The 27219-nt window shown below is 50.4% G+C and overlaps 1 protein-coding gene across 1 annotated transcript; it reads left to right on the top strand.

Annotated features, from left to right (window-relative positions):
* The first annotated feature begins 3659 nt into the window (after positions 1-3659).
* Positions 3660-27219, top strand: LOC144129644 (uncharacterized). Its single transcript, XM_077663758.1, has 4 exons — positions 3660-3758; positions 26567-26653; positions 26723-26930; positions 27065-27219. Exons 1-4 carry the CDS (start codon positions 3660-3662, stop codon positions 27217-27219), a joined length of 549 nt encoding a protein of 182 aa, XP_077519884.1.

Below are 27219 nucleotides of genomic sequence, written 5' to 3'. Positions count from 1 at the left end.
AGAGCAATTATTTAAGCGAGCTGTTTGTCAAAGCAATGTCGAACTTCTGGACTGAAGTTTATTTCTATACTCAGTATTTAAAAATTACTAGGCAAGTCTTTAGTAAATAATTCCTTCGGAGAATATAGAAATACAAAAAATTCTCAACACCACTAAGCGTGCCTTAATCGGCTAAGACTCATCATTCTTTTGAAAACCTTGGTTTGTGTAGCTGCGATATCCGGTATATCAGCTGTTTCTTGTTTGATTACATCATCGCGGCAGAAAATATGATCCATTGAGTAAGGTCGATGCTGGGCTGAGAAACCAGAACGTTTTAATGCCCAGACATGGTGTTCTGTGTTCTTTACAGCCAATGAGCTGCCCATGCATGAAACATCCAAACAAGAACTCTGTGCGTAGCACGTGCCAACTCTGCTTTGTGCGCGTCCGTATGCGGCGGCTGTACAAGGCGGTGAACCTTTTCTCAACATGCCACTGATCGAAGTTGCAGACGAAGTGCGGTGTGCATTCTTAAGAATGCCTGTGGCTAAGTAATCAGGCGTGAGAGTAAAATTGTTGCGAAGCCCGCTCTATCACTCGGAAGGAGAGGCTTTGCATTCATGGAGGCGCTTCACGTGGCCTTGATTTCGCGCATTGGCGACACAACGATTTTCCGTGCCTGGTGCGGGTGACCAGCCGAAGCCATGCGTAGCGCGCCCTGAAAACGATACGGAAGCGGTGCAGCTATAGAAATAAAGTAAGCTAAGTAGTTTAAGTTACAAGACTCGCATCATGAGCGCGCCATAAAGTTGTATTATAATAGAATTTGCTAATGTGCTGTCTTTTATGGAACCGTGAACTATGTTTACGGTTGTGCGAGTTCTCGGAGGAGCGTATTACTCGTCACCTTTTCTTCTCGCAGCATTTTGTTTGCCCAACTGCAGTCAATGCACCCGGCGTCCGCGCTTCATGCGATGCCGGGGGTGGGATGACATTTCATCTGCTTCGCTTACAAACGACACAGTTTGCCTACCAAAAAGGCAATCGTTTATCGCTTCCAGCTGTGGCATTTGAACAATAAGCACTCCGCACGTCTGTCGCTTCATGCGTGGCATTATGCTCGTGAGTGACAAAAGTCCTATAGTCGCCAATGAATACACCAATCCGTATAGCATGTCCGCTCAAACGATGTTGCGATTTATCCCTTTTCCACTTCAAAATTTTGTAACTCTGCAGAGGTTTATTTGAAATAAAAGACACCCTTTCTACGGTCTAATTGGTGCCGTTTGCCATAGTATTAAAAACGAGCTTAATATTTGAATGCCTGGTTCTTATCTCCCGTGTTTTTTTGCGATAAACGGTTACCAGTGGCAGACATCCAAAAGCTGCACTAAAAAGGCCCCTGGTCAGGTTTAGACATTTTTCTAATCAAGGACAACGAATAGAGCAGGCGGTAATCTTACTGTGGCCTGGAATAAATACTGCGTCACCAATTATTTTCAAGCGCTTAGAAATGAGCAAGTTCGATTCCAGAACATCGTATAAATATCTCTTCGAGCGTTTCAGGAAAATTAGAGCCCCTCCTTCCTTTAGCTGCATATATGTGCTTAAGGACGTTGTTTGTAATCTTACTAGGGATAGCACTTCCTCAAAAATGTCTTACCGCCGTTTAAATCGAGTTGAAATTAGCTGCACTCTTGTTTTTGGGCGCCCCTGTAAAAGAAATTCCCGTTGGCTCTCACAATTTTGAGACTTGCTGAAGGGGAGATATATCTCTTACAACTTTGGCGACAGTCTCCGCATAGCACCAGAGGTTTAGAATGTAACCGGCAAACAAATTTTTATGGCTCTAGAAGCATCTCGTTAGGTATATATCTTGCAAATTTTTGTCCAATATACCCGACAAATTTTTAATTGCCACTGCTCAAGACGGTATGAGTTTTGCCATACAGCAGAATCGTGCGTGAGGTAGAAGGGTAAAAATTTAAGACTAAAGGCCTCCCTTTTATTCGCCTACACGTGCTAATCTACTCTCTATGCCCAATGTGCGTTGTCTTTGCGCTTGCACAACACTTCAGAGCGACTGCGTGGCCGTTGTCGTTTGTGCAAGCGGCAAAAATAAAAGCTCACGCTATTCCCAATTGTGGAGTTTGGCAGCATCGGCCTCGGAATGGCGTCGCAGAGTTAAAGAAGGTTACCCACAAAAGAAAAAAATAGTTTTAACGCTATTAAACAGAGTGTAACGTGCGACAGTACTTTCTTTCGAAGTAGGTTGGCTATTGCTTGAACATTGTGCAACCTTCCACATCTCTAGTTGAATTTCGTTTAAGTTTTCGCACCACGTGGCCTTCTCTTAGCCACAGCCTATACAAGTCAACTCACCTCAAATGTTAGAGGAGCCTCTGCAGTGTTTTAGTGGCCATGGTGCTCGAATGCTTACCCGAAAGACGGGGGTTCGACTGCACCGAGGCGACCGAGTTTCGATAGGGACGAAGTTCTAGAGATCCGTTGCATTGTGCGATGTCAGTGCAATTATCCGGAGCCCTCCACTATGGCGCCCCTTATAGCCTCAGTCACATTGGGACGTTGAACACCGGAAACAAACAAACAAACAAATGTCAAACATAAAAGTGGAGGCTTCAGAGACCCATTGGGGAGAGACTTCAGCGAGCCGCGACAGCAAGAGGAGGTAAAGTAAACACCTCCCATCTTCCCGCTTTGTTTTCGCCGTCTTGCCCCGTCAGCCGCACGACCAAGGCAGACGGCAAGGGTCGCAGATCAAGCTTGAAGCCGCCAGCGATTTTGAGAGAACATAATAAACGTTTGGGCGGCCCAGGGCATTGCGTACTGTTCCGTGTTGTGTTTATTTCGTATTTCTGCTGCGCCGCTGTGAGAAAGTCCGCGCGTGATGCGCGATACCGGGCGCTCGGAGTTCACGGCATAGACCTCAAAGGAGGCTCAATGGTCTAGTAAGAACGCCCACAACTGGCACCTCAGTGGTTCTCACCCGCAGACGCACTCGAGCAACTCGCTCCCAGCGAACATGGCGGATCCGCAGTGTACCCTGCCTGATCTGATGTGACTCACAGAGCTCGGCCAGTGGTCTCGGGAACGCCCTGCCCCAGGCATTCCACCAGCGGAATCAGCTCAACGGACGGGACGACACACCGCCGCAGGCGCGACGTACGCAACATCGTGGACGCCGGAAAACTCCGCCAGATACCACGGTACCAGCACGCCAAGCGTTGGCGCTCATCCATCATCGGCGCGTGTTGCCTAGGAACAGGCGGGCAAATCGCCTTTCGTCTCAAACCTGCCAAACGGCACAACAGTTACCGCGCCACATGGGACGAGTTCACCCCTCAGCACGCCTCCTGACAGCGAAACACCGCAAATGCGACAAATTTCGCCGAAGTTCTGGCCAGCGCGTTACAGCAAGCGCTGCAATCCGCACATCCCAGCCGCGTATCGGAACTCCGACCCCCAAGTACAGTGGCTACAACGATCAAACGAGCGTTAACCACTTTTTGCTGGCTCTTGACCAGTGCGGTCAGACAACAGGCACGAGTGAGCGTGATATGCATCGGAGAGTGGTCCCCGTTGCGCTCGTCAATAAGGCCGCTCGGTGGCACCGGTTGGTCGGCCACTCCGCTAGCACGATAGCCGATTTCCGCAGAATGTTCAGGGAGGAGTTCCTGCCTTACGACTACCAGCTGCGGATGCGGCGGGATTTGGAGCTGCGCACGCAAGCCCTTGACGAATCTCTGGTTGAGTACGTGAGGGCGAGGCAGGAGCTATACGACTACGCCCATCCCGGAGCTTCGAACTCTTAGCGAGTGGAAAGGGTAGTTCGACAGAGCAACCCCACGTTTGCTCTCTATCTGCGGGAAAATCGCAGCGGAGACTTGAACGAGCTAACTGCAGAAGCGCGCCGGGTACAAGACGAAATCTCGGCAGCCTGCGCGTACCGGCCCCCGTCGTCTCCATCGGAATCACTGGAGTCCAGCTGCGCCTGGAACGGCAGCACCAGCCCACGAAGCGAATCCGCTCGGGCACCGGCTCAAGGCGCGGTTTTCGAAGTCTCGGATCGCGCCTTGGATCCCTATTCATCCGGGCTCAGGGCAACAGAGGTCACACGGCCGGGAGTCTGGTCTGCCTCTCGCCAACCGCCCGACCGAGATTCCCAAGCTCGGTCAAACGATCGCGAAGGGTCTACGCCTCCAGACGGACAGCGTCACCAGGTGGAAATGCAGGTCCGGAACGCGCTCACGGATGGCCGTGTGCGAGAGCAGCCTCTTCCGTCACTGCCCAATGCACGGAACTCTGTGCGCTGCTTCAATTGTGGCCAAGCCGGTCACATTGCTCGTGCGTGCCCTACAGGGCCGGGAAACGAGGCAGGTCGCCGGTAGTAACCGTGGCGGAACCGGACGATGCAGCCGCAATCGCGGCCCCTACACTGTTCAGGGCGGAACGCCGAGCAGTGTGAGTGCTCCGTTCATAGAACTTGCAATCGCAGGATTTACGTTGAAAGCACTACTCGACACTGGCGCGAGCACGTCGGTCATCGGAGACGAGGTCGTCTCTCATCGCAGCATTCAGCTGCGAAAGCGCAACGTGCCCCTCCAACTCGCGCGCGGAGAGGCGTGCTCCGGCGGTGATGCGCGCTTTGTCGTGCGCTGGAATCAACGTAGACGACGACATCGCTTCATTCACCTGCCTGGACTCACAGTCCCCGTCATTCTCGGACGAGATTTCTTGGCAAAATCGGGAATCGTAGTTAACACCGGCAACGACGGCTACCGGGAAAGCCCGTTCACGCCACTCAATCCGTTCGCTACCGCGCCCGCCGCGACGGCTCGGATGTCAAAAGCCGAAGCGGAGAGGAGGAATGCCTCCCTAGACAACAACGCTCCCCCCCCCCATCCGCTGGAGTCAGTAGCTGCAGCCTGTCCCCTTCCCCGCGCCTTTTGTGCGGACAAGGACGGCAAATTACATGGTCTCCGCGCAACCGCGGTGACTTGACGGAGCGTGAGAGCGGCCGCATCTTTTCCTTGTTAAGCGACTTCGAGGAGATAGTTATGGACCACCCACGCTGCCCACAAGTGGTGCAGCACCGCATCAAAACAGGGAACGCACAGCTTTGGAAATACAATCCCACACCGGTCAGCCCCGCCAAACGGCAGGCGATTGACGCGGCGCTGCACGAGCTGCTCGATGCGGGCATTGTTCGCCGCTTAACGAGTTCCTGGGGATTTGCAGTCGTACTCGTGCCCACAAAGGACAGTTGATCGCGCTTGTGCGTGCACTTCAGGCGATTGAATGCAGTCACACAGAAGGATGCGTACCCCTTCCCAAGCAGTGACGATATCGTCTCAAATCTCGGCGGAGCGAGGTATGTTTCTACTCTGGACGCTAGCAAAGGCTATCTCCAAGTAGAGATGCTACCAGGCGACGAGTGCATAACGGCATTCACATGCCAAAGGGGTCTCTACGAGTTTGTTAGGATGCCCTTCGGTTTCTCCGGAAGCCCGAGCACCTTTCAGCGGCTGATTGACCGTGTGCTCGGCGACGCAAATGGCATCACGCCCTCGTCTACCTGGACGACATCGTCATCTACTCCCGTGCCTTCGAGGAGCACCTGGATCATCTCGGAGATGTTCTGAGAAAGCTCAGAGCAGCAGGCCTCACACTCAACCCCGCCATAGCGCCGTTGTGCAGAGCGGAAATCAGCCCACTCGGCTACCGCGTACGGCGCGGATAGGTGTCCCCGGACCCGGAGAAGCTTCGCTCGATCCTGAAATTTCCAACGCCGAACGACGTGAAGGCTGCGCGCCGCTTTCTCGGGATGGTCGGCTAGTACCGCCACTTCATCCCAACTGCATACGCCTGCAAGCCCCCCTGACAAAGTCGTTAAGGAAGGCAGCTCCGTGGTAATGGGGAGAGGAAGAGCAGACAAGTTTTCGTCAACTGGCTCAGGCTATCGCCGACACCGCGTCACCGAAAATGCCAGACCTAAACAAGTCATTCGGGATCCAGACATTTGCCTGCGAGTTAGGAGTGGGCGCAGTGCTACTCCAGATAAAGGACAAACAACTCAGACCCGTGTCATTTGCCGGCCGTGCGCTGACGCCGGCCGAGCGCAATTACTCAGTTACGGAGAAAGAATGCTTGGCAATCATCTACGCACTACGAGAATTCGAGATCTAATAATAATTGGTTTTTTGGGAAAGGAAATGGCGCAGTATCTGTCTCATATATCGTTGGACACCTGAACCGCGCCGTAAGGGAAGGGATAAAGGACGGAGTGAAAGAAGAAAGGAAAAGAGAAGTGTCGTAGTGGAGGGCTTCGGAATAATTTCGACCACCTGGGGATCTTTAGCGTGCACTGACATCGCACAGCACACGGGCGCCTTAGCGTTTTTCCTCCATAAAAACTCATCCGCCGCGGTCGGGTTCGATCCCGGGAACTCCGGATCAGTAGTCGAGCGCCCTAACCACTGAGCCACCGCGGCGGGTGAATTCGAGATCTCCGTAGAGGGAATCGGGTTCACGGTCGAAACCGACCACATGGCATTGGCATGGCTAACCCGCCTTCGTGAACCGAGCGCAAGACTCGCGCGTTGCGCCCTGATGCTACAGCGCTTCGAATTTGAAGTGCGCTACCGAAAAAGGGCCGCAAACGTGGTTGCTGACGTGTTGTCGCGCGTGCCGGTGAATGACCTCTCCCCAGACGATGGAGAGGCGTAGCCGCCGCAGGAACATCCCCACGCGTCGGGAGAGCCAAGCCGATGGGATAAAGATCTCGTTAGATTGCACGCGCATCTTGTTGGTGTGAAGGTTCCCATCGAGGTAGCGTTGAGCAGAGAAGAGCTTATCAAGGCTCAGTAGGAAGACTCGTACTGTCGGAGGCTGGTCGCCGGTCTTAGTGAAGAGATGGACCGCCTGACGAATCTAGTAAAAGGCGCCCGAGAACCGCAGGGAATGCGGTAGGCGCCAGCTCTAGTGCAGACTGCGGTGCTGCGGGTGAGCTGGAGAGTTTCCTGCTTGATGCCGACGCAGCTCTGCTGAAATACGTGCCAGGCAAAGGGGACTCAAACGTGTGCTTCAAAGCCGTCATTCAGCACGAGCTCAGGCAAGCTGTGATGCAGCATTACCACGATGCGGACGGCCATGGGAGCGCGCCAAAGACATGGAAGGAACTATGCCGGTACGCTGCCTGGCCTGGAATGAAGGTTGAAGTACATAAATACGTAGAAACCTGCCATGTCTGTCAAGAGCGAAGGCCGAGAGGGGGAAGGCCACCCGGCTTGCTTCAGCCGATCGCACAAATCCATGGGAAATCGTGGCGTGTGACCTGATTGGACCGCTGCCGCGCAGCAAAAGAGGGCACAGATTTGTGCTGGTGGTCACTTGCCACTTCAGCGGGATCGCTGAACTCTATCTGCTGCGAAAAGCCACTACGAAGGAGATCGTGGCGAGAATCTCACGATTATTCTGCCGTTTTGGGTTCCCTGACCGGTTGATCACCGACAATGCATCGTACTTCACGTCAAAGGTTTTTCGTGACACGTGCGCAGCAATGGGAGTACGGCAGCAAAAAACGACGTGCTATCATCCACAGTCCAATGAGACTGAGCGTCGCAATCGCGATGTGAAACTATTGCTCGTGGCATACCACCGGACGCACAGCGACTGGGACGAGCACCTCGACGCCATCACCTTCGCATTGCGAACAAGCGAAAACCGCTCTACGGGCTTCACGCCGGCTTTCCTGATGTTCGGGAGGGAGTTACATACGCGCGGAATGTGCGAAAACGCATAGAAAACGCAGTGGAGGCTAGCCGCCATCGCGCGAGAGCCAGAGCGATCCAGAAGGCGGCCTATGATCGAGCACATCGGGACTTGGAATTCCAAGTGTGAGATTTGGTTCTCAAACGCAATCACGCGCTCGGCGATGCGTGCACGGGATTTGCGGCAGGCCTCGCACCCAAATGGGTAGGCCCCTTCATAGTTGCTGAGAAGCTCTCGCCACTTAACTACAAGTGGAGGAATCCGAACTCGGCTCGACTCAGCTGGCCCATCCAAGTAGGGAACCAAAAAGGTACTTCCAAAGCGAAGTCGCTGCGGAGAGGGAGGCTCTGGCCACGCGAAGTTGCGGGAAAAGGGCGCTGACCCCAACGCACTCCTACAATACCCGAGGGGACACACTGGGCGAAGGGGGCCCGAGCCGCGCAGAAGGCTAATTAGCGGACGAAGGACGGAGGGAGCTCGGGAGATTGCACCCACTAGCGCAAAGGGGCGGCCGAGACCGCAAAGAAGTCAATGCACTTCAGAAATCCCAGAAGAGGGCCACCTGGCGGCACAGCCAGCCGCCGTGATGCCACCGGAGCCAGCGGCCACGTACTGCCCAGATGGCCCGGGACCCTGTGTTAGCGGCCAGGGTGCTTCGGGTGAAGATCGCCTCGGAGCCCCCAGCCCTGGTCGCACAACCCGGGCCAAGGAACGAGCCTCCTAACGCAGCGCCCTCCCAAGGAGCACTACGCCCAGAGGACGACGAGATCGGGACCATAGTGATGGACTTCGATCTGCTGGGGGATTCATAAGCTGCAAACAATACAGGTAAAGACTTTAATGAGATCATTGCAGTCTACCGTCCGGTGAGCTCAGGGGTCGTTCGGTGTTTAGGGAGGAGGAGTGTGGGAGTTTCGGAATGCCGTACCCGTCCTTGGCCGGCTGGGCGCGACATGGAGAAGCAGGAAAGCGGACGCTTTCCTCCTTTCCCACGGGCAAGTAGCCAGAAGGTCAGCTCGAGAGCGCTGCGCCGCCTCCTTCCTCAAAACTGGTCGCAAGCGCGCGCCGCCAGGCACCGCCGGAGCGGTCGCTGATTGCACTGGAAACATACCGGACCTTTAAACAGGAAATTGTCAAGGAAAATATCTATGATAATTGTAGGGGAAGTTCTTTGCTGTTTGAGGCCAGGACTGGAGTTTTGCGTACTAAGACGTATAGAGTCAGGTACCAGGAGATAGACACTTTGTGCATTGCGTGCGGAGAGGAGGAGGAAACGGCTGAACACCTGATACTTTTCTGTAAAGGGCTTCACCCTACAGTGGAAGGCAGCGGGGCTGACTTACCCAAGGCATTGGGGTTTAGGGATAGTGAGGGGAAAGTGGATTTTAAGAGGTTAGAAGTAACCAAGCGAAGGTTATCTGATTGGTGGCTAAAAGCAAGACAGGAGTAAAATTTCACAAGACATGGCTAGGTGGCTTGAGCCACCGCCCGATGTAAAGGGTTCAGCCGTATCCATCCATCCATCCATCCATCCATCCATTGGCCGTATGTGACAACGGGCAAGTGCGCCGAGATCGGCGGGTACCGGCACCACCACCGAGAACTTGCAAGGCCGGCGCGCCACCTCCTCTCACAGCCGCCTACGTCACGACCGCGGGATGGAGCCGGGAATAGTCAGGGGATGAAGCTGCTCACGCTGACGAGTTGAGCCGTTGAGTTACTACCGGTTGAGCCGGTTTGGCTGTCACCACACAGAACTTCTACCGGGTCGGCCGAGTGGCGAGGCGACGGCATTCCTTCGGTGGCTGTGCTGGTGCAAAATTGTCGTCGAATTCTCTCGTGTTGTTTGTCAATGGTGACGAAAAGGTGCTGTTGGAAATAGGAGCCGTGCGCAGGCACAGATCAGAATGCCTGGCTCATGCTTTGCCCCAAATTGCAAGTCTAACTACGATCTGAAAGTCTCAAGTGTCCGCGTCTACAGGTTTCCGAGCGACCTGCAGCAGAGAGCGGCGTGGACAAAGGCGATTTCTCGTGAAAATTTCACGCCAACAAAACATACTGTGGTAAGCATCGTTTTTTTTTTGGTTATGCTCTATGTATATGTAACATAAAACAAGCGCTTTTCCTTACGTTTGTTGTGCTTATTGCGGCACACTAGCTCTCTCGCCTGTAGGTATTTGTTAAGTCTGTGTTCATGCTCGCTTCGATCCGTTTCCCGTAAGCGTGCATAGAACTATACATTACTCTTTTTTTTTCAGCTGTGCGAGAAACATTTTGTCGAAGCAGACTTCGTTAGAACTGCAACATACACAGATGCGCAGACCGGCAAGGTGATTGAAGTGCCGCTGGAACGCGTTCGCCTAAAGCAAACAGCAGTGCCCAGTGTGTTCGCCGACTGCCCGAAGTATCTATCTCGCCCGACAGCGTCCGGCCGGGAGGCACCAGAAGAAAAGAAAGCTCGATTAGAAGCTGCGTCGCTGCGAAAAGCTATTGAGCTTTCTGTTGCCGCACAAGCAGAAGAAAACCGGAAGAACAAAGTAGGCAGTTTCAGGGAGTTTTGCGATGCAATTTCAAACTCCTCGATTTGCGACTTCTGGACTCTGATTTTCAAAGAGTCAAAGGTCCTATTCTTGGATCTGTCATTTGATCGTGCTCCCGCTGTGCGTAGTTTGGTGACAGTGTCAGCAGAACTGTGCGTTGAGGTGTTTATTGGAGAAACGTGCATCAAGAACCTTTCCACTGTGAATGTGCCTTCACACTTGCAAGACCTCAGGCAGCTAAATGAGGTATTGCAGTCTGTTGAGCAGCTACAAAGTGGATGCTCTGCGGATGGAAACCGAAAGGCTCACCATCTTCTGGAAACTGCGTTGCTACTGCTTCATGATGTATGCGAGGAGTACCAGCAACAAGAAAATCAGGGATGGCACTTGGAAGTTCTCAAATTTGTAAGCAGTCAAGTAGAGCTTGTTTTGAAAAATGCTTTACGTTACTCTTCAGACATGCTTGTTTTTGCGGGACTGCTGTACACAATATCACCGCATGCATATAAGTTTATCCGAAGTTCTATGAAAGTGAAGTGGCCCCACCCTGTAACCATAAGGCGCCTCTGCTCTTCATATCTGGTAAACCCTGCCCTAGAGCAGCACGACTCTTCCTTCCTGAGCTATACGAAGACAGTGTTGAGCGTGATGAAAGAGCATGAGCGGACTGTTACTCTGATGATGGACGAGATTCATCTCCAAAGCTACTTTGATTATAAAGGTGGCTTTATCACAGGCGCTGCAGTAAACAGCTCAAGTCCAGCCAAAACAGCTCATGTTTTTATGATACAAAGCCTTCTTTCAAACCACAAAGATGTTCACATTCTGCCCGTAGCTCAGATTGATGCAGAAACTCTTCATAAATTCTTACACAAACTAATAGGGAATCTTGAATCACTTGGACTGAAAATTATAGCAGTTGTCTCAGACAATAACTCAATAAATCGAAAGGCTATGAAATTTTTCGCAAGTCCGCCAAAGGCCAGCATTGTCTATCAGCATCCAGCTGATTCTTCTCGGCCACTGTTTTTCATTTTAGACCCAGTTCATGTATTAAAGTCGGTGCGAAATAACTGGTTGAACCAGCGTAACATTGGCAAATGCATGTATTTTCCAGATCTGAACAGCGCTGAACCAAATCCACCGATTCTGACAGCATCATTTAAAACTTTGCGCGAGCTCCACGATGCAGAGAAAAATGAGCTATTAAAAATAGCACCAACCCTATCATTAAACGCACTAGACCCATCGAATATGGAGCGGCAAAACGTGAATCTTGCACTTCGCATTTTCAATGACTCCACAGTGGCTGCACTGAAATCTACCAACATACAGCATGCAAAAGAAACTGCTGATTTTATTTCTACAATTCTGACTTGGTGGCGGATAGTCAATGTAAAGACGCCAAGGAAAGGTCAGCGCATGCGGGATGAGATGCAGTATCCTGTGAGTTCCACGTCATGCCCTCAGTTGGAATTTTTGAAGAAGATAACAGAGTGGCTTGACTACTGGGCTAGCCTAAAGCATGATGCAGGGCGTTTCACACCAGAAACACACATGGCTCTCGGACACACAAGCCACGCTCTGCATGAAATTTCACTTTACTGTTTAGAGGAGCTTGGGTTTAAATATGTCCTACTTGGAAAGTTTCAGACAGACTCTCTAGAAGAGAGGTTCGGAAAATATCGCCAGCTGAGCGGTTCCCAATATCATGTCTCGGCTCGGCAGATTTATGAGTCCGAGAGCAAACTGCGGCTGCAAAAAGTCCTAGATCTTCCCGACTTAGATGTCATAGGACGGCCGGTGTCGAAGACAACTGCCAGCTCATTTCACGAGCAGTTTCCAATAAAAGTTTACAACGGAGACATTGAAAAAAAAACTTCAAGGATGCCAGCTGTGAAATACGTTGCTGGATATTGTGCGCATGCTGCGTTGAAGAAGCTCATGTGTACATCGTGTAAAGAAATGCTTGTTTTAGAAAATACAGATTTAGACAAAGATGAAAACGTACTCATTGCAGGCATGACAAGAGGGGGTTTGAAATTCCCCCAAGCAGTGGTCGTCAATGCGGTGCTCTTCACTGAGATTGTCCTTGACAAGCTTAGAAGCCAACAGTATTCTTCGCAGTTTCTTGCTCTGGCTAATCAAAAGGAGGCACTGGTAGCACTCGTATCTCATGCTCTTGATGGTTTTGAGGCGCCTGACTACTGCGATTCGGGGCAGTCTCCGCAGGAGGTCATGCATCACATCCTCAGTGCGGCAGCCAATACACTCCTCAACAATCTATGCAAAGCAGCCAACAACAAACTGGCTATGCCAAAACCAAAGCGAAAGCTGCAAACTGTACAGACATGAAGTGACTGCACGCAAAACTACTGGAATTGTTAAAAATGCATAAGAGGTGTATTGTTTCATCTTGCTGTGATTATGCTGCATTGTACATATTTTCCTCAATTTTGTGTTGTTTACCGTAATAAATCACTCGTTTCTTGAAACACTGTAGCCATTCATTCCTGGCTTCCTTTCTTCTGTGTTGTCAACAGGCTGTGTATTTACATTGCTTTAAATGCCGTGTATTGATTCCTTGGTGACTGAATTTATATTTTGTGGTAAATGACCTGGCCAGAACATTTCCATGCGGACACCGCGGCGAAATTTACTTGCGGAAGATCCTATCAATCAGCGCAAAGCACACTAATTTGTGCATACGCTAAATAAAACCACAAAATTAAAAGTGATTGTGTTTCTGTCGGGAAAGTATTTTGTAATAGTAGTTCTTATTACTACTGGTCCTTACATGAACGAAACGGTATAAACCGACGGCCTCGGGGTAAGGAGCGCGCTGAAGATCCGTCCAGGAGTACCGCGCGAGGTGAAGCCGACTTCCAGGCCCATCCCGCGAGCGTGACGTCACGGCGGCGCGCGGAGGCCTTGAGTTAGTCTAGGTGGTGGTGGTGCCGGTCGTGGCCAGGGAGAGATTCCAGCGAGCTGCGAGAGCGAGAGGAAGTGAGGTATATACCTCCCATATTCCCTCTTTGTTGTCACCACCTTGTGCCGTCAGCCGCACGACCAGGACAGATGGCAAGGGTCGCAGATCAAGCTTCAAGCAGCCAGCGATTTTGGTAGAACCCAATAAACGTTTGACCCCTGGCAAAGCGTCCTGCTCCGTGTTGTGTTTATTTCGCATTTCCGCTGCGCCGCTGTGAGAACGGCCGCGCGTGGTGTGCGATGCAGGGAGCTCGGAGTTCACGGCATAGACCTCAAAGGAGGCTGAACAGCTTAGTTAAGAGCCCCAAAATAAAAAAAGTAAATATGCTCTGTAATGTAAAACGCTAGCAGCTAATGTACTGCAAATGTGTCGATATATATCTCACTTACGATTCCTACTTTTGTGATCAAATTTTTAAATGTTTCGCGAAACGCCTATGCAGCCTCATACACGTGTCTTAAAAACTACTGAATGCGTAATTGCTTCGTTCCATCGCGTTTCTGACATGTGTCAATTTGAGACTACAGCTGTGCACAACGGCTTCCAGCGGTGACCTTTGAGTGATGATAGGCAATCTATCCAGAAGAACATCTGCTTGTCTTTTTGCGGGTGCACCTATACTAATAACTTCGTTCGAGTGCTGTCATGAATACTCCTTCCGGAAATTACACCAAATCTTCATTTAGCTTTTTGATCTTCAATTCGTAATTTTTAAATTAGTTCGAGAAACTGTTGGATTTTGGCGCAGAAGTGTCTTATTACTTCCGAATGATATTTCCTGCTACTAATTAGAGTTACTTAATTGATTACATCTCTATATACGCATATATGCCTCATTAGCAGTGCTCATGCATTGCATTATTATTATTGCGAATGTGTTTTATATTTTTTTTTATTTGGGTAATCAAATATATTCCAATCATTTTTGTTGCAGTAATTGTCTTCTGCTGTTCGAGGTATTCCTTTTATTTATTGCATTTGATTACACCATCACCACTACCATAAATATGTATAAAAGAAGGTTGTGACCATTGTCAGGCTCTCTGGGCACTTAGTCCCAGTGTCCCATCGTTATGTCGAGAAAGAAAGCTTTCAAGATTTCAATAAAATTGAAAATTTTTTCTGTCTTAGAGCGCGAATGTTCGGATCGAGCCTTTCAATGCTAATGCAGATTTTGGCGAACAGCAACCGGAGCGAAGGCTTAGCTTGTGCAGCATATCTATTTACGCAATCTAAGACCGACGGCGACCGGCAGCTTCAGTCCGGGCAGCCGCAACTGCCAGCCGCCTGGCGAGCACGGCGGTAAAGGGCCGCTTGTGCCCCGACCGCCGAGCGCACAAGGAGGAAGGCCTCCCAAACCTCTTTAGTTGGCGTGGGTTGGGGAGGGAAGTGGGGACTGGATTTACATGCCCAAACCACGTGGGGTAGAGAGCAACGGCTCTCTTCAGAGCGGGTACTCTCGGGCTTCGCGTTCTGGTCACAGCAAGCAGCCTTGGCAGGACACCAGAAGGTGTAGGTGTGAAGCTGCCGCAGAACGCGTTCGTCAGCCTTCGACAGCTCATTTCCCGGAGGACGGTAGCATCGGTGCCGAGCTTTGTAGTCGTCTGTGATTTCTGTGAACCACAAAAGCGGTAGACATAGCTCGTCATGGGGGGATCGGAGGAAGCTCGCCGGCAGCGCTGTTTGTCGCATTGTTCCCTGGGAGTTCCTGATGGGCCGCCGCAAACACGATGCACCTAAGGTGAAGTTCTGCGTCGCCGCCCGAATTGTATAGCAAGTAGTGGGCCAGTGTGCCAACCTCACCGCTCATATCGCTATCAAAAGTGAATCTCTAATCGGTGATAACAGTTCGGCATTAGGGGTCGGAAACCGCGAGGGCAGTTGCGACTTGCTCGGCCCCATTAGCACTCTCGGCGCGGCAAGAGAGCCATTGAGCTTCGTATTGCGATTCACTACCTCCGCCATTTAGGGACCCGAACGGGCCGGACAAGCCACGTCGACGTAGTAGACACCTCGTTCGGCGCCGTGTTTCGAGTCAGCGCCCGCACTGCGCGACGGCCTTGGTGGAGGTCCGGATTCATATTACTTGAGACAGGGTCCACCCACAGCCTGTGTCACCAACCCTCAGGAATACGAAGAATTTAGTCCTCTGGGACAATGGGTGCAGTGATTTTGAGGCGCATCGGAGGGCGCTGCCCCGTCCCTGTCGGCGCCAAACGCGTGTACTGGCTAAAAGTGTGGGTATTCTGTGGGTATAAAATGGCAAGGTGAGGCGTCCATTCATTCCCACTGTTCCTTTGCTCCAGGAGGAGTTGCGGGAGGCCCACATCGGAGCATAGAAAGAGTGCGGATAAGTGGACGCCAGACCTTGCATTGTACATCTTTTCACCAATCTCTTCCTGCTGTGAATATCGGCAGCGAGCTGCAAGAATCGACCGCCGCTCATGGTGGCCGTGTGGTGCGCCCTCTACACACGATACAATGCAGCATGCTTGGCTACTTTTTCTTAAAGGAGCACTGCGATGAATATGAAGTGGGCTTGTATCGATAGAATACCAGCTCCTGATCACAAAAACGCCACTCTTACGGAAAACAAAGCTCCCGTAAGGAACAAAATAGCAACAGCCAAAATACAGGTATCGCCGCTACAGGTCAATATCACAACTACTAGCGTTATGACGTCATAAAACAACAGCACCACGAATCTCTGAGGCTGACAAAGGAATTTTGCGCGCTTGAAGATTGAAGAAAGTTTTGTTTTGAAACCAAAGAGCACTTTTATTACACAAAAGACAGACAAAGACCAACCTTAATCTTGGAACCAAAGAAAGCCTTTACTTGTCTGTGCCACAGGCGGCCAGGTAAGTATATCTGGAGGATCGTGTTTATGCGCTTTGCGAGCCCGCATGGTTTCGTTTGCGACGTGCCTGAATTTATAAGCGCGGAACACCAGAGGAACTCCGAAGTGGAGCTACTAGTGGTAGTTAACCTTTGAAGAAGCCTGTTAATGCTGGTCAGATGATCGCCACTGTCGATGAAAATCTATGATGGCGCGATGATCGGTGATTGTACAAGGCAGTTAGCAGTACAAAGAGCACCGTGTGTCAGCGTACGCTAGCCCGGCGAAACGTTTCCGGTTGTGCAAGACAGCTTCAAACTACTCATCCGAAATCGTTTATGATAAACGGGAGACAAAATTCAAGACAAAATACAAGACTTGACGCGCTCATCCAACTCGTTTTTTTTCGCGTCTCCATTAAGTAACTTCGACAGTTGGGCGGAACTGTTTTATTCGTGATTTCGGCCAATTTAATCCATTCACAGTACACATCTGAAGGTGCATGCCAGTGGGCGCCAGAGCCAGATGCAGTTGACCCCTTACTTCCGGGAACGTGCAGAGCGCACGGTTTCATGGGAAACCTCCTCGATGCCCTATGCTCCACCGTGCAACGGCGCTTTTCAAGGAATCACAATCAAATTGCCATAAACCCTCAGACAGCCTCCGACGCCGCGCGGTGCGCCGACCTTTTTCTCGCCCCTCGCGACTCGCCGCATTGCGGTTACATTATTTAGTTTGCAACGGGTGCTCACGGGGGAAGGAGGAAATGATATGCCGGCGCCTATCCTAACCGTGCTCCCTGGACAAAGCTGATGCCTCGGAAGCAGTTTGTTGGCCTTCACCGCAGTTTTCACTATGTCAGTGCAGTGCACGCAGCTTCGTGCCCCCGTGTGCGCTGCGGTCACAGCCAGCGTACGCGGATGTACTGCGTCGTCGGTCTCTTTTTGATAAACGGGACAACGCCGTACTAACAACGCAGATGGAGGTAGTAGCACAACAAATGTTCGGGCAATGCAACGTTGTGGGTTGTCTTAAACGCCGTGCCGAATCACAGCAGGGCAGCAGCTGTGTCGGTGGTTTGGTGTACCATAAAATGATGAAAGATGCCGAATGGTTGACCACTTGGTTACGTGCTATGCCACTACGAAAGGTGAAAGACAGAGTATGGCTGTATGCGCACGTGTGTTCGCAGCATTTTTGTCCCAAAGACGACAAGATAGATCGATCCTTAAGTGCGTCTTTCGGGATTCCATGGAAGCGCCGCAAACTATCCGAAGGCCTGGTTCTATCAATACTTACAGCAACATATGGACAGCAGCCCCCGCAGAAACACGACAACTGGAGTTCTGTGTGTATTCCACTTCCATGCCCGAAAGTATAAAATAACGAGCGTCAACACACCTGCACTCAGATTACTTGACTTAACGGCTAGGTTTCCTCTAGCTGCTGTGTAAAGTATATCCCACTTATAACTGACGATCACGGGGCTCGCGTTTTTTGAATCCGAAGTTCACAGTAAGTGGGATTCCTGAACTACACCGAAAAACGCAAATTTAGACGGAGGTGGCGTTTATTCTTAGAAAACATTCGCTTTGCTCGGCTGCTTCTGATATGAAAGCGCTTTCTAAGCTCTTCAGTGTGATCAAGTCCTACTCGTCGAAGTTATTTCTGCCGATGAGCAGCTTCAGAGATGCTCCCAAATCAACTGCATTTACATATGAAGGCATGAGGGCTCAGTGAGTCTGCATAAGTAGGACGAGGAATAGAGACTTTAATGAATACAGGCGAATCTGCATAAGGATACATGCAGAATATTATCCGCGATATCAGAGCAGTGCAGCACATAAAACAAGAGAAAATTATTTTGAACATGGTAATGATATCCAAAAGTCCCGAGTCATATTTCTTGACCTCTCTAGCACACTCCTGACGACTTTTAATTTTAATGAGAATGGCGACTGAGACCTGGCAGCAACGAGCGATGGCACACACGTTTCACTTAAAGACAGCAAAAGGCAGGCACGGTACAACATTCGTCAAACCACAGAAACCAGCACTAACATTTGACAAGTAGCTGTGATTTGCATAATAAATTCCTATGTATTTATTTTGTGGCCGTATGTAAAAGCGCATTAGAAGCAACCGTTGCTGGTTGAAAGGATTTTTTATAATAAAACTACCAGCAAACTTCATTTTCTATAAAATGCACAGTACCACCGTTTTTATCAACGCAAATGTGAGCATTTGGTGAAGAATCCCTTTAATTGACATCGGTTGCAAACCAAGACATCAGCATTCACGACTTGTTCACGAGATTTATTCGGTCCCACGTGGCAGAACTAGTCAGGCTCTATTTTCCGCTAACTGTGAAAAAAAAGTATGTGAAGTCAATCACTGAGAGACCAATGCATTTGTCTATTGCAGGGTATGCAGGGGACCTGCAAATGAAGGGCACTGAGCTGTATTTTTGTATCATAGTTTGATAGATGGCACGGAACACACTGAACTGAGAGTTGGACCAGTGTACACAAAAAATGTGCAGTCCAGGCCGTCCGAGACAGATTTGGTGGAAGCCCACAAAGTGCGCTTTGTAGAGCTATGAAATGGCTGCTCACTGAAATAGCTGTCAGAAAATAATTGGAAAGCATTCAACTCATCTCCATTATCTCGTGTCAAAAACAGTGCAGCGATGTACTGAATGAAATTATGCGCATATCTCGCTACCATAAATCATTCCACGAAAAATGAAGTATTTTAAATGCCACCAATTTACCGTTTGCATTAAACAGTGCCTCTTGTTTTGTTAGTTGGCGTAACATTGTGTAAAAAAAGTAAAAAGAGCGCTAATTTTTGCACAAACCAAACAGAAAGACCATACAGGACGGGCACTGACTCCAACTACGTTTATTGAAAGCCACATGCTGCATATATATAGCCCGAAGAAGCCGAACGCATGCTCATTTCTTACATGGTAAGAAGAAGGAAGAAAAAAAAAGAAAAAGAAAGGAGAAAAACAAGAACATAAAACACACTCAAACTCAGAGGAAACCTACTCATTATCGCGTATTTTTTAGCGATCAATGTTTGCTTTCTCGTAGGCAGATAGAAGTGGTGCTGACGCACATGTCACCTCTATCTTTGATAAAAAAGGCTTCTTCCAGTTCCTGAGCAAATCTATCCTTGCTTCTAGCTAGAATTTTAAACTCGCCAAGTCATGGTTAAGTTTATTTTCGCTTTTTATCAATGCAGGAGCGGCAATGAGCGGGTAGGTTTTCGGACGAATCTGATTCGTTCCCTAACGACCTTATTTCTGTATGCTTTGCGTAAAAATTAGCGCTGTTTTTACTTTTGTTACACCGTTTGCATTGGTCACGATTTTTGTTTTTCTCCTTTATCCTTTTTGTCTGTTCTGTGGCAACCTATATTTGTTAGTTAGTATTGCAAAGTAATGTAATCAGTGTGTCTTATTAGGAATTCATTAGGAATTAATTATGAAGATGATGAAGTGGCTCTAGATCAGAACGCCGTCCCTTCGCCTCTTCAGTTTTTTCCTGATTTACGACATTATAATGAAACCACTCTTTGTTTTTTGGTGACGGTGATGGAAGTGGACGCTGTTGAACTTCAGTCCGGTCGGTCAGCCGCTACCGCCCAGAGAAAACGTCTTGGCCTCCCGAATGACGCAAGCAGCCAGGCCACCGTGGTGTACTCGGCCACCAGGGATGACTCTTCGGCTTACGACGGCTTCATCAGAGTCGTAAGCAAGAAGGCCAAACTGAGACTGCGCAAAGGTGAGGACTCGTCGTCGTCGAGTACGTCCACGATTACTACGGAGCAAGGATCATCGGCACATACTGTACTATTTGTGCCAGAGACTCCAACCAACATTCTCAACAACATCAATACGCAAGCCACGTCCGCGTTCCTGGAGGCTCGCGTCCCGGGAGCAATTAAAGATGTGAGTGTGAATCGTTTTAGGAATGTCGTCGCCATTGATGTCATGGACCGGAACGCGCTTGAGAGTTTGAGCAACATCAGAACGCTTGGCGGCTTTCAGGAGCCTCTGGTTGTAGGTCCGGCAGATCGGGGCTCCAGAAAGCCAGCGGTGAGCGGACCACCAGTTTCCCCTTCAGGCAGAGAAGAATAAATATTGTTTTGCCGGGTTACCGCCTTGTTGGCTCATTTCTCCTCGCTTCAGCAGAACCCGTAGATTCTGTGACTGACCCCCGACGGGTGGGAATGTCACAATTGGTGGCAGCGGTGGGATCTTGCTGAAGTTTGGTGCGAGACAATTTACCCTAGTACCCGAGGAGAAAGGGGCCAACATGTCGCTGCAGGTATCACCGAGTCTTCACGAAGGGGTGATAGGAGCAAATCAGTTGCTGCTGGGAGCTGCGATTCCATCGTTCACGGGGGGCGACAACGGTCCCAAATTAAGAAATTTTTTTTCCAAATTTTTGAGCAGGTTGGTAATCTGGGCGGATGGCAGGAGAAACAGTTAATCCGGATGGCGCGGTGCAAGATGGTCAGGGCGGCTCTAGACTTTGCGTGGTTGAATGAGGAGGTGGCCGGCGTGACTTCGTATAGATCGTTTAAAGCGCTCGCGCTGAAACGATTTTGACACTGAGCCCGCGTACAGGAAGTTTGAGAAGTTTCTGAGCTCAAGGCAGAACGCTGGTGAGAATGTGCGCTCGTTCGCGAGCCGTCTGCTTAAGCTCGGGGTGGAGGCCTTCGGGGACGTTGATGGCGATGAGGCGTCGAAAAGTGAAGTGAGACGCGAAATCCTTAAGGAACAGCTGACCTATATTTTTCTGAATGGGCTCCGCGATCCGGTGAGGAGATTTGCTCTGTCACATGATCCCAAGACATTCGAAGAGGCGGTGGAGGTAGCGTCTAGAGAAGAGCTGTTAGAGGAAGTGACCCGCACGAACACCGCTATTGTCCGACGTGTAGAAAGCGGGGAAGAGATGAGTGAGCTTAGTGAACGTCTAGATCGGCTGGAGAAGCTGCTCGTAAAGAGCATTCGGGTACGTGAAGAGCCTCCATCCAGGCAGACGGGAAAATTCAATCGACGCGTCGAATCAGGCGCGTGCTTCTCGTGCGGCAGGTCCGGGCATACCTCACGTGGTTGTCGTATGCGTCAGGTATTGCGCGGGCGCATTCCAGGTCACACGGCCTGTTACGAGCGGCGTACGGAAGAAGGCAAGGGCAGCCGTGAAGCTGTTGAGGAAAGAAATAGAACCTCTACTGACGGCCATCACGAGTGAGGGCGTTCAGAAGCGGTAGTGAGCCTATGCGTGGGCAAAGCAGAAGGGCTGCGCGAGGCAAGGGACAGCAATCGCCATGCAGATGCGCTCAGCAGTGCGGCGGACGCCAGGGTAATCGATGTTCCCCCTGCGATTGAGCGAACCCGCCTGTACAAGGAGCAAAGGAAACATCCGTCTGTCCTAAAATTGATAAACGTGTGCAACAGCTCAGAAGGAAAAGAGTCGGGTTTTTATCATTTGGACTCTTGTGGTATACTCCGTTACAGAGACAAAGTGCACGGGGCCGCAGACAGAGCTGTTGTCCCTTTGCAAATGAGAAGGGAAGTTGTGAGGTTATGCCATGATATGGAAGGCAGAGGACATTTAGGCTTTCAAAAGACCCGTAGGGCAGTTAGCGAAGGCTTTTTCTGGCATGGACTGAGACAGGATGTGGCAGAACACTGTAGAAACTGCCAGTGGAGAAAGACACCGAGGGTTAAAGAATTGCATGGACCACCTCCTATATTTTCTTGGGCAGCATGACATAAAGGGAGTCTGCGACCATTGAACAATGAGAATGACTGACTGGCTACACATTCTCGTCTTAGTAGCAAAATTTTGTCTCTGAGTTGTCATGCGTGAATGACTGGTGATTTACAATAAGAGCGGACTTGAATTTGTTGTTTTGTTTGGTTATATTAATCTGATCTGCCTGATGGAGTTACTGGCCCGTTCATAACGTGGTGCTATGAAAGATGGAGATGAGAACCCTGTTACGAACAGTGTGCTGTGAGAGTGACGTAAGAAGAGGGGATTGTAAGAAGAGGGGATTGTGTAAGAAGAGGGGATTGTGAAGGGCCGCATACGGGAGGCCCCGGCATTGCTGAAAAAAACTAACCAGGCGACCAGTGCCCAAGACATTTTAACTGCCTTCAAATTTATCGACCCAGACATGTCGGCGAAGACGGTGGTGGGAAATGCGGCGGGAGATGCAGAAGACAGATGTGCAAAGACCGCCAGACGGCTAAAGAGGAGAGGCTGCGCGCGGTGCCCTACGCAGCCGCAGTCTTCCCTGCGGTTTGCGCCGTGCTTCCCCTCCCCCTCCCACTGGCGCGCGAAGACGGATTCGTTTGTGCGTTTGTGTGTGCAGGCCGACAGGCGACCTTACTAGCAGCGGACACGACGGGCTGCGTAATGGCTCGAGGTGGCGGAGGAGGTCGGACGGACTGACTGACTGCAGAGAAACGTCGCCCTCCGAGGGACACCTGATCCCCTTCGACCCATCCCCAACGGCGCCATCGGCCTTCCCGTCGTAACAGCCGCGGATTCCTAGAACTTTGGCGGGTGCCTTTGATCGGCTGTGTGAGCAGCGACGACGAAAAACCGCTGGGCGATTACCCAGAGAGAGAGAGAGAGAGAGAGTGAGAAATGGAATCTCCGGAGAGACGCGGCGGGGGTAAGGAGAAAGAAGAGGAGTCGAGCAGAGACGGGCGAGGCGAACGGACGCAAGATATCGTGCTGGTCTATAGTCAGCGAAGCCGGACCTCAGCGTCCGTAGCAAACTGACCGCCAGCCGAAACGCAAAAGAGTTCTATGGCCTCCACCCGTCACAGCACCGCCAACCGAGAGATGCCGGGAAGAGAGGCAGACCCCGGGAGAGAGGAAGCAGCCGCGGCCCGCCGACGCGAGACGATTGGAGTGGAGCCCTGATCGGCCGGACCTACAACCAGAGGCTCCAGAAAGCCAGCGGTGAGCGGACCACCAGTTTCCCCTTCAGGCAGAGAAGAATATTGTTTTGCCGGGTTACCGCCTTGTTGGCTCATTTCTCCTCGCTTCAGCAGGACCCGTGGATTCTGTGACTGACCCCCGACAGGTGGAAACATCACAGCTAATTAAGCACAAGTCACAACTACGGTCCAAGACCGGGACCGCCAAGTGACTTGGCCATCGCTCCCGAAGCACCCAGCACCCACCCCAGCACCGCGCACCCAGTGTGTTGAGCCTACTGCTGGTCGGGTAGTAGGTCAGAAACCCGACCAGGTCGGAGATGAGCAAGTGATTGCAATGCTAAAGCCAATCGTGAATGCCATGCGTGTGCAGCTTTCCAGCATGCACATACCAGCTGCACAGAATGCACTGCAGATGCTGGATTTGTTGAATCCAGTGCTTGCAGCTGTCCAATAGCTGGCACAACGCATCCTCTAGCCTCATCCTTTCGAGAAGAAGTCCCATGCTTACGTTGTCATCAACATTATCAGCCTCAACCGCAAGCAGCCTTTCTGGACACTGAAACGTCTGCGCTCTCTTGTGATGGAGGGCCATCGATCTGTTCCACACAGGTCGCAGCAGTCGGCAGCCCTAAAGGAGTGCAGGCTACAGCTGCGGTGGCCTGTGAATTACAATGCTTGTGTCATTGCCTGTCGTGCTTGCTACGAACCGCATTTTTCGACTTCTTATTCTTTTACGCCCCCCCCCCCTCATCCCACTCCCCCATTGCAGGGTAGCCAACCGGAACATTTTACTGGTTAACCTCCTTGCCTTTCCTCTACCACTTCTCTCTCTTATATTTTTATTTTCATCCTGTAAGCTTGTCTTGAAATGATGTGTTTATTATTGACATTTACTTATCTTTTTTGATGTCCTAGCATCTCCGCACATTAAATAAATGTCAAAACCCAAACTATGTCCCTTTGATGAAGTTACAAGCACCGCGGTGGTTTTGTCACCAACTACCAGAGCGAAGACCTTGAAGCAACTGAAAGAAAGCCTAGTGTTCTTGTTTTAAAGGTTTTACTCTGTTAGCATTCCTGAAAAGTCATTTTAATGAAAATGAAATTTTAACGATGCGTATTAATCTGTCTTGCTTATTCTGTCAAAGCTGAAGTATGAGGAAAGTGAACATTTCCTACCTGGCCACAATACCGCTAACATGACGATGACCTTGTTTAAGCGATTCAAAATCATACAGGTTCATAAGCTATACGAATTTTTCTTGATCATAGGATATACAAAATCTATTTCTCACTGTGACAACTTCTCGATAGCATTGTCATCCCTCGAACCGAACTCAACGCCATACTCATTTCGAAAAGACGAACGTTGGGCCATTCACTTTTGCCGTATACAGAACATGGTAGACAGATGATGCGTCACGCAGTTCCTAGGTTACTAAATCAATTCATCTTTGAACGTTTTTCTCTTCAAAAATCTAGTTCACAAACTCTAAGAAATGATTTTGAAGCTAAAAGTTTCACTACGCTAGTCAGCCCCGCGCTTCGCGCGAGCCGGCGTATGTCGGCGCACGAGTGATGCAACGCAGGGCGTATGTGGACGCCGCCGACTCCGTCGCCTTTTCTCTCTCTCTCGCTCCCCAGTCACACCGAGCAACAGGTATTCCGCCATTGCGCATCGCCGCGCCTCTCCTCAAAATTCAGGTTTCAGTTTTCAGTTCTCTCTTTCTTCTTTCCCTCCCTCCTTATATCTTCCTTTACGGCATGGTTCGGGTGTCCACCGAGATATGTGAGATGGTTACTGTGCCATTTCCGTTCCTCAAAAACCAAACAAAACAAGGGAGCCGACGGCGTTCATAGAATTCCTTTTTGTTGACAACTTTGCATGGTATGACCGATGTTCCACGCATCGGTGGCTCAGTGGATAGGGCGCTCGACTACTGATCCGGAGTTCCCGGGTTCGAACCCGACCGCGGCGGCTGCGTTTTTATGGAGGAAAAACGCTAAAGCGCCCGTGTGCTGTGCGATGTCAGTGCACGTTAAAGATCCCCAGGTGGTCGAAATTATTCCGGAGCCCTCCACTACGGCACCTATTCTTCCTTTCTTCTTTCACTCCCTCCTATATCCCTTCCCTTACGGCGCGGTTCAGGTGTCCAAAGATATATGAGACAGATACTGTGCCCTTTCCTTTCCCCAAAAACCATTTATTATTATTGACAACTTTGCAAAGATTGCTCATTTTCAGGAAAGGAAAGGCGCACAACCGGCTCCGTGGGTCAATGCAGACCTAAATATCGCTTTCATGTAGATGGCGTTGGTGTCAAAAACGTGCTTTGATTGCGTTCCGCACACTGGATTGGAGGGGCGCCCTCCCTGCCGCCCTGAAAGGTCGCATGCAGTTAACCGTTGATCGCCAGAGATTGATCACCAAAAGAACGTTGCGGCCTAGGTATTGCTGCAGTGCCGCATGTCACCCACAACGCTGTCCGCGCTAATTCATTCATTCGACATCTCTCTCTCACCTCGAATCAAAGCACGAATGAGGCGTCCACATATCCAGGGAACCAGTTATGCGCCCTTCATTTGCTCAAAACCATCGCCGTTTAGAACAATAGAGAGTTTTAGCAGAGCGGGTTTACTGTCCCCTCAGCTCGCAGTTCCCAGCGGAGCCCCAGCGGGGCGTCGCTCAAGAATAGTGTTTTAGCGCCGCGTGTTCCCCGCCCGCTCAAGCGAGGAGTCTTGTTGCGCCACCTAGTGATCGTAATTGGACCTAACAGAAAATGGTTATAAGCAAGACTGCCTAATTTATGAGGGAATAAAATAGTAATAGTTGATTACGTTTACTGTATGATTTTGGCAACAGCAGTGATTTGGTTTTAGCAGCAATGTTTTCGCATTACGAAAATTAGAAAAGTTTGCCATTCCGAGAGCCAAGTCAAGACCACGCAAGCCATTCCTCAGAGCGCGTTGTCGTGAGTGTGTGTGATCGTTGGGTGCGGCTGCGAGCATCGCGTTCGAGTTTTCCTCGGGTTTCGTTAGTAGGTTATCCGACACCACCTGTTCGCGATGCCGAAAAGCATTCTGCAAGACCCGCTCCTACTCTCACAGTCGAAATGATCCGAAATAGAGGACTTGTTACGTCTAGAAGTGTTCGGACAAAATCGCCGTGACCCGTTTTTCGTGCACGGGCTCGTCAACATCGATACTGTGGACAGTGCGGTCTTTCGGACTGCGTTTAGGTTTGAAAAAAAAACGATATACGCAGGCTGCAGAGGGCATTGCTAATTCCCGATGCGCTGGCCACTCCGCAAAGGGATACAGTGCCTGGGGATGATGCCCTTTGCATCACCTTACGTTGGCTTGCGTATCCGAACCGCCTCCGCGTCCTCGAAGGCGTTTACTGGCGGCACAGTTCGACTCTATCGTCTGTGACAAACACCATTCTTCAGCACCTCGAAGAGAACTTCTCCCATCTCATGGATGATGTCAACAACCATTCTTGGCTGAACACTGACACATTGGAGAGGTTCTCGCAGGTAAGGAGCAAAACGCAGCAAAATTGCCCAAATGATAATTGCTTACACAATCGCCCCTTCTGTTTTCAGGCCATTCACGCCAAAGGAGCCCCGCTGAGAAATTGTTGGGGATTTATCGACGGTACGGCGCGGCCAATTTGCCGGCCGTCGAAAGATCAAAAGATCTATTTCAGTGGGCACAAATGCGTCCATGCTCTCAAATACCAGGCAATCATGTGCCCGAATGGGATCATCTGCCAGTTAGACGGATCGTATCCAGGCAGCAAACATGACGCCGGTGAGTGTGAAAACGTCGGCGATAAAAACCCTATTAAGCATACAGTGTGTAACAAGCTGCTCCTAAGCCCGCAGCTTGGAGATCGGTTTTTCTGTGCTAATTTTGAGGTATGGTTTCTTTTTATACCCTTCCAGGTAACTTCGGGAAGAGCGATGTGTACACAAAGTTGACGAGCCTGGTCAAAGGTCAAAGCTATTGCATATATGGAGACCCGGCGTACCCACTCAGGCCTCTCCTGATGAAGCCATATGGCAGTGCCCATATAACACCACAACAGATAGCCAGATAG

This window comes from Amblyomma americanum, chromosome 4 (assembly GCF_052857255.1).
Source record: "Amblyomma americanum isolate KBUSLIRL-KWMA chromosome 4, ASM5285725v1, whole genome shotgun sequence".
NCBI classification, from domain to species: Eukaryota; Metazoa; Arthropoda; class Arachnida; order Ixodida; family Ixodidae; genus Amblyomma; species Amblyomma americanum.
Note: the sequence above shows the minus strand (reverse complement) of the source record. Positions and strands in the feature narration are given on the sequence as shown.

What these genes read in the sequence shown, in the direction of transcription:
- LOC144129644 (XM_077663758.1), top strand. Translation starts at nt 3,660, where the DNA reads ATGTTCAGGGAGGAGTTCCTGCCTTACGACTACCAGCTGCGGATGCGG. An exon ending in CATTGGAGAGGTTCTCGCAG is followed by an intron (nt 26,654 to 26,722) that starts GTAAGGAGCAAA and finishes TTCTGTTTTCAG; the next exon opens with GCCATTCACGCCAAAGGAGC. An exon ending in AGGCAGCAAACATGACGCCG is followed by an intron (nt 26,931 to 27,064) that starts GTGAGTGTGAAA and finishes ATACCCTTCCAG; the next exon opens with GTAACTTCGGGAAGAGCGAT.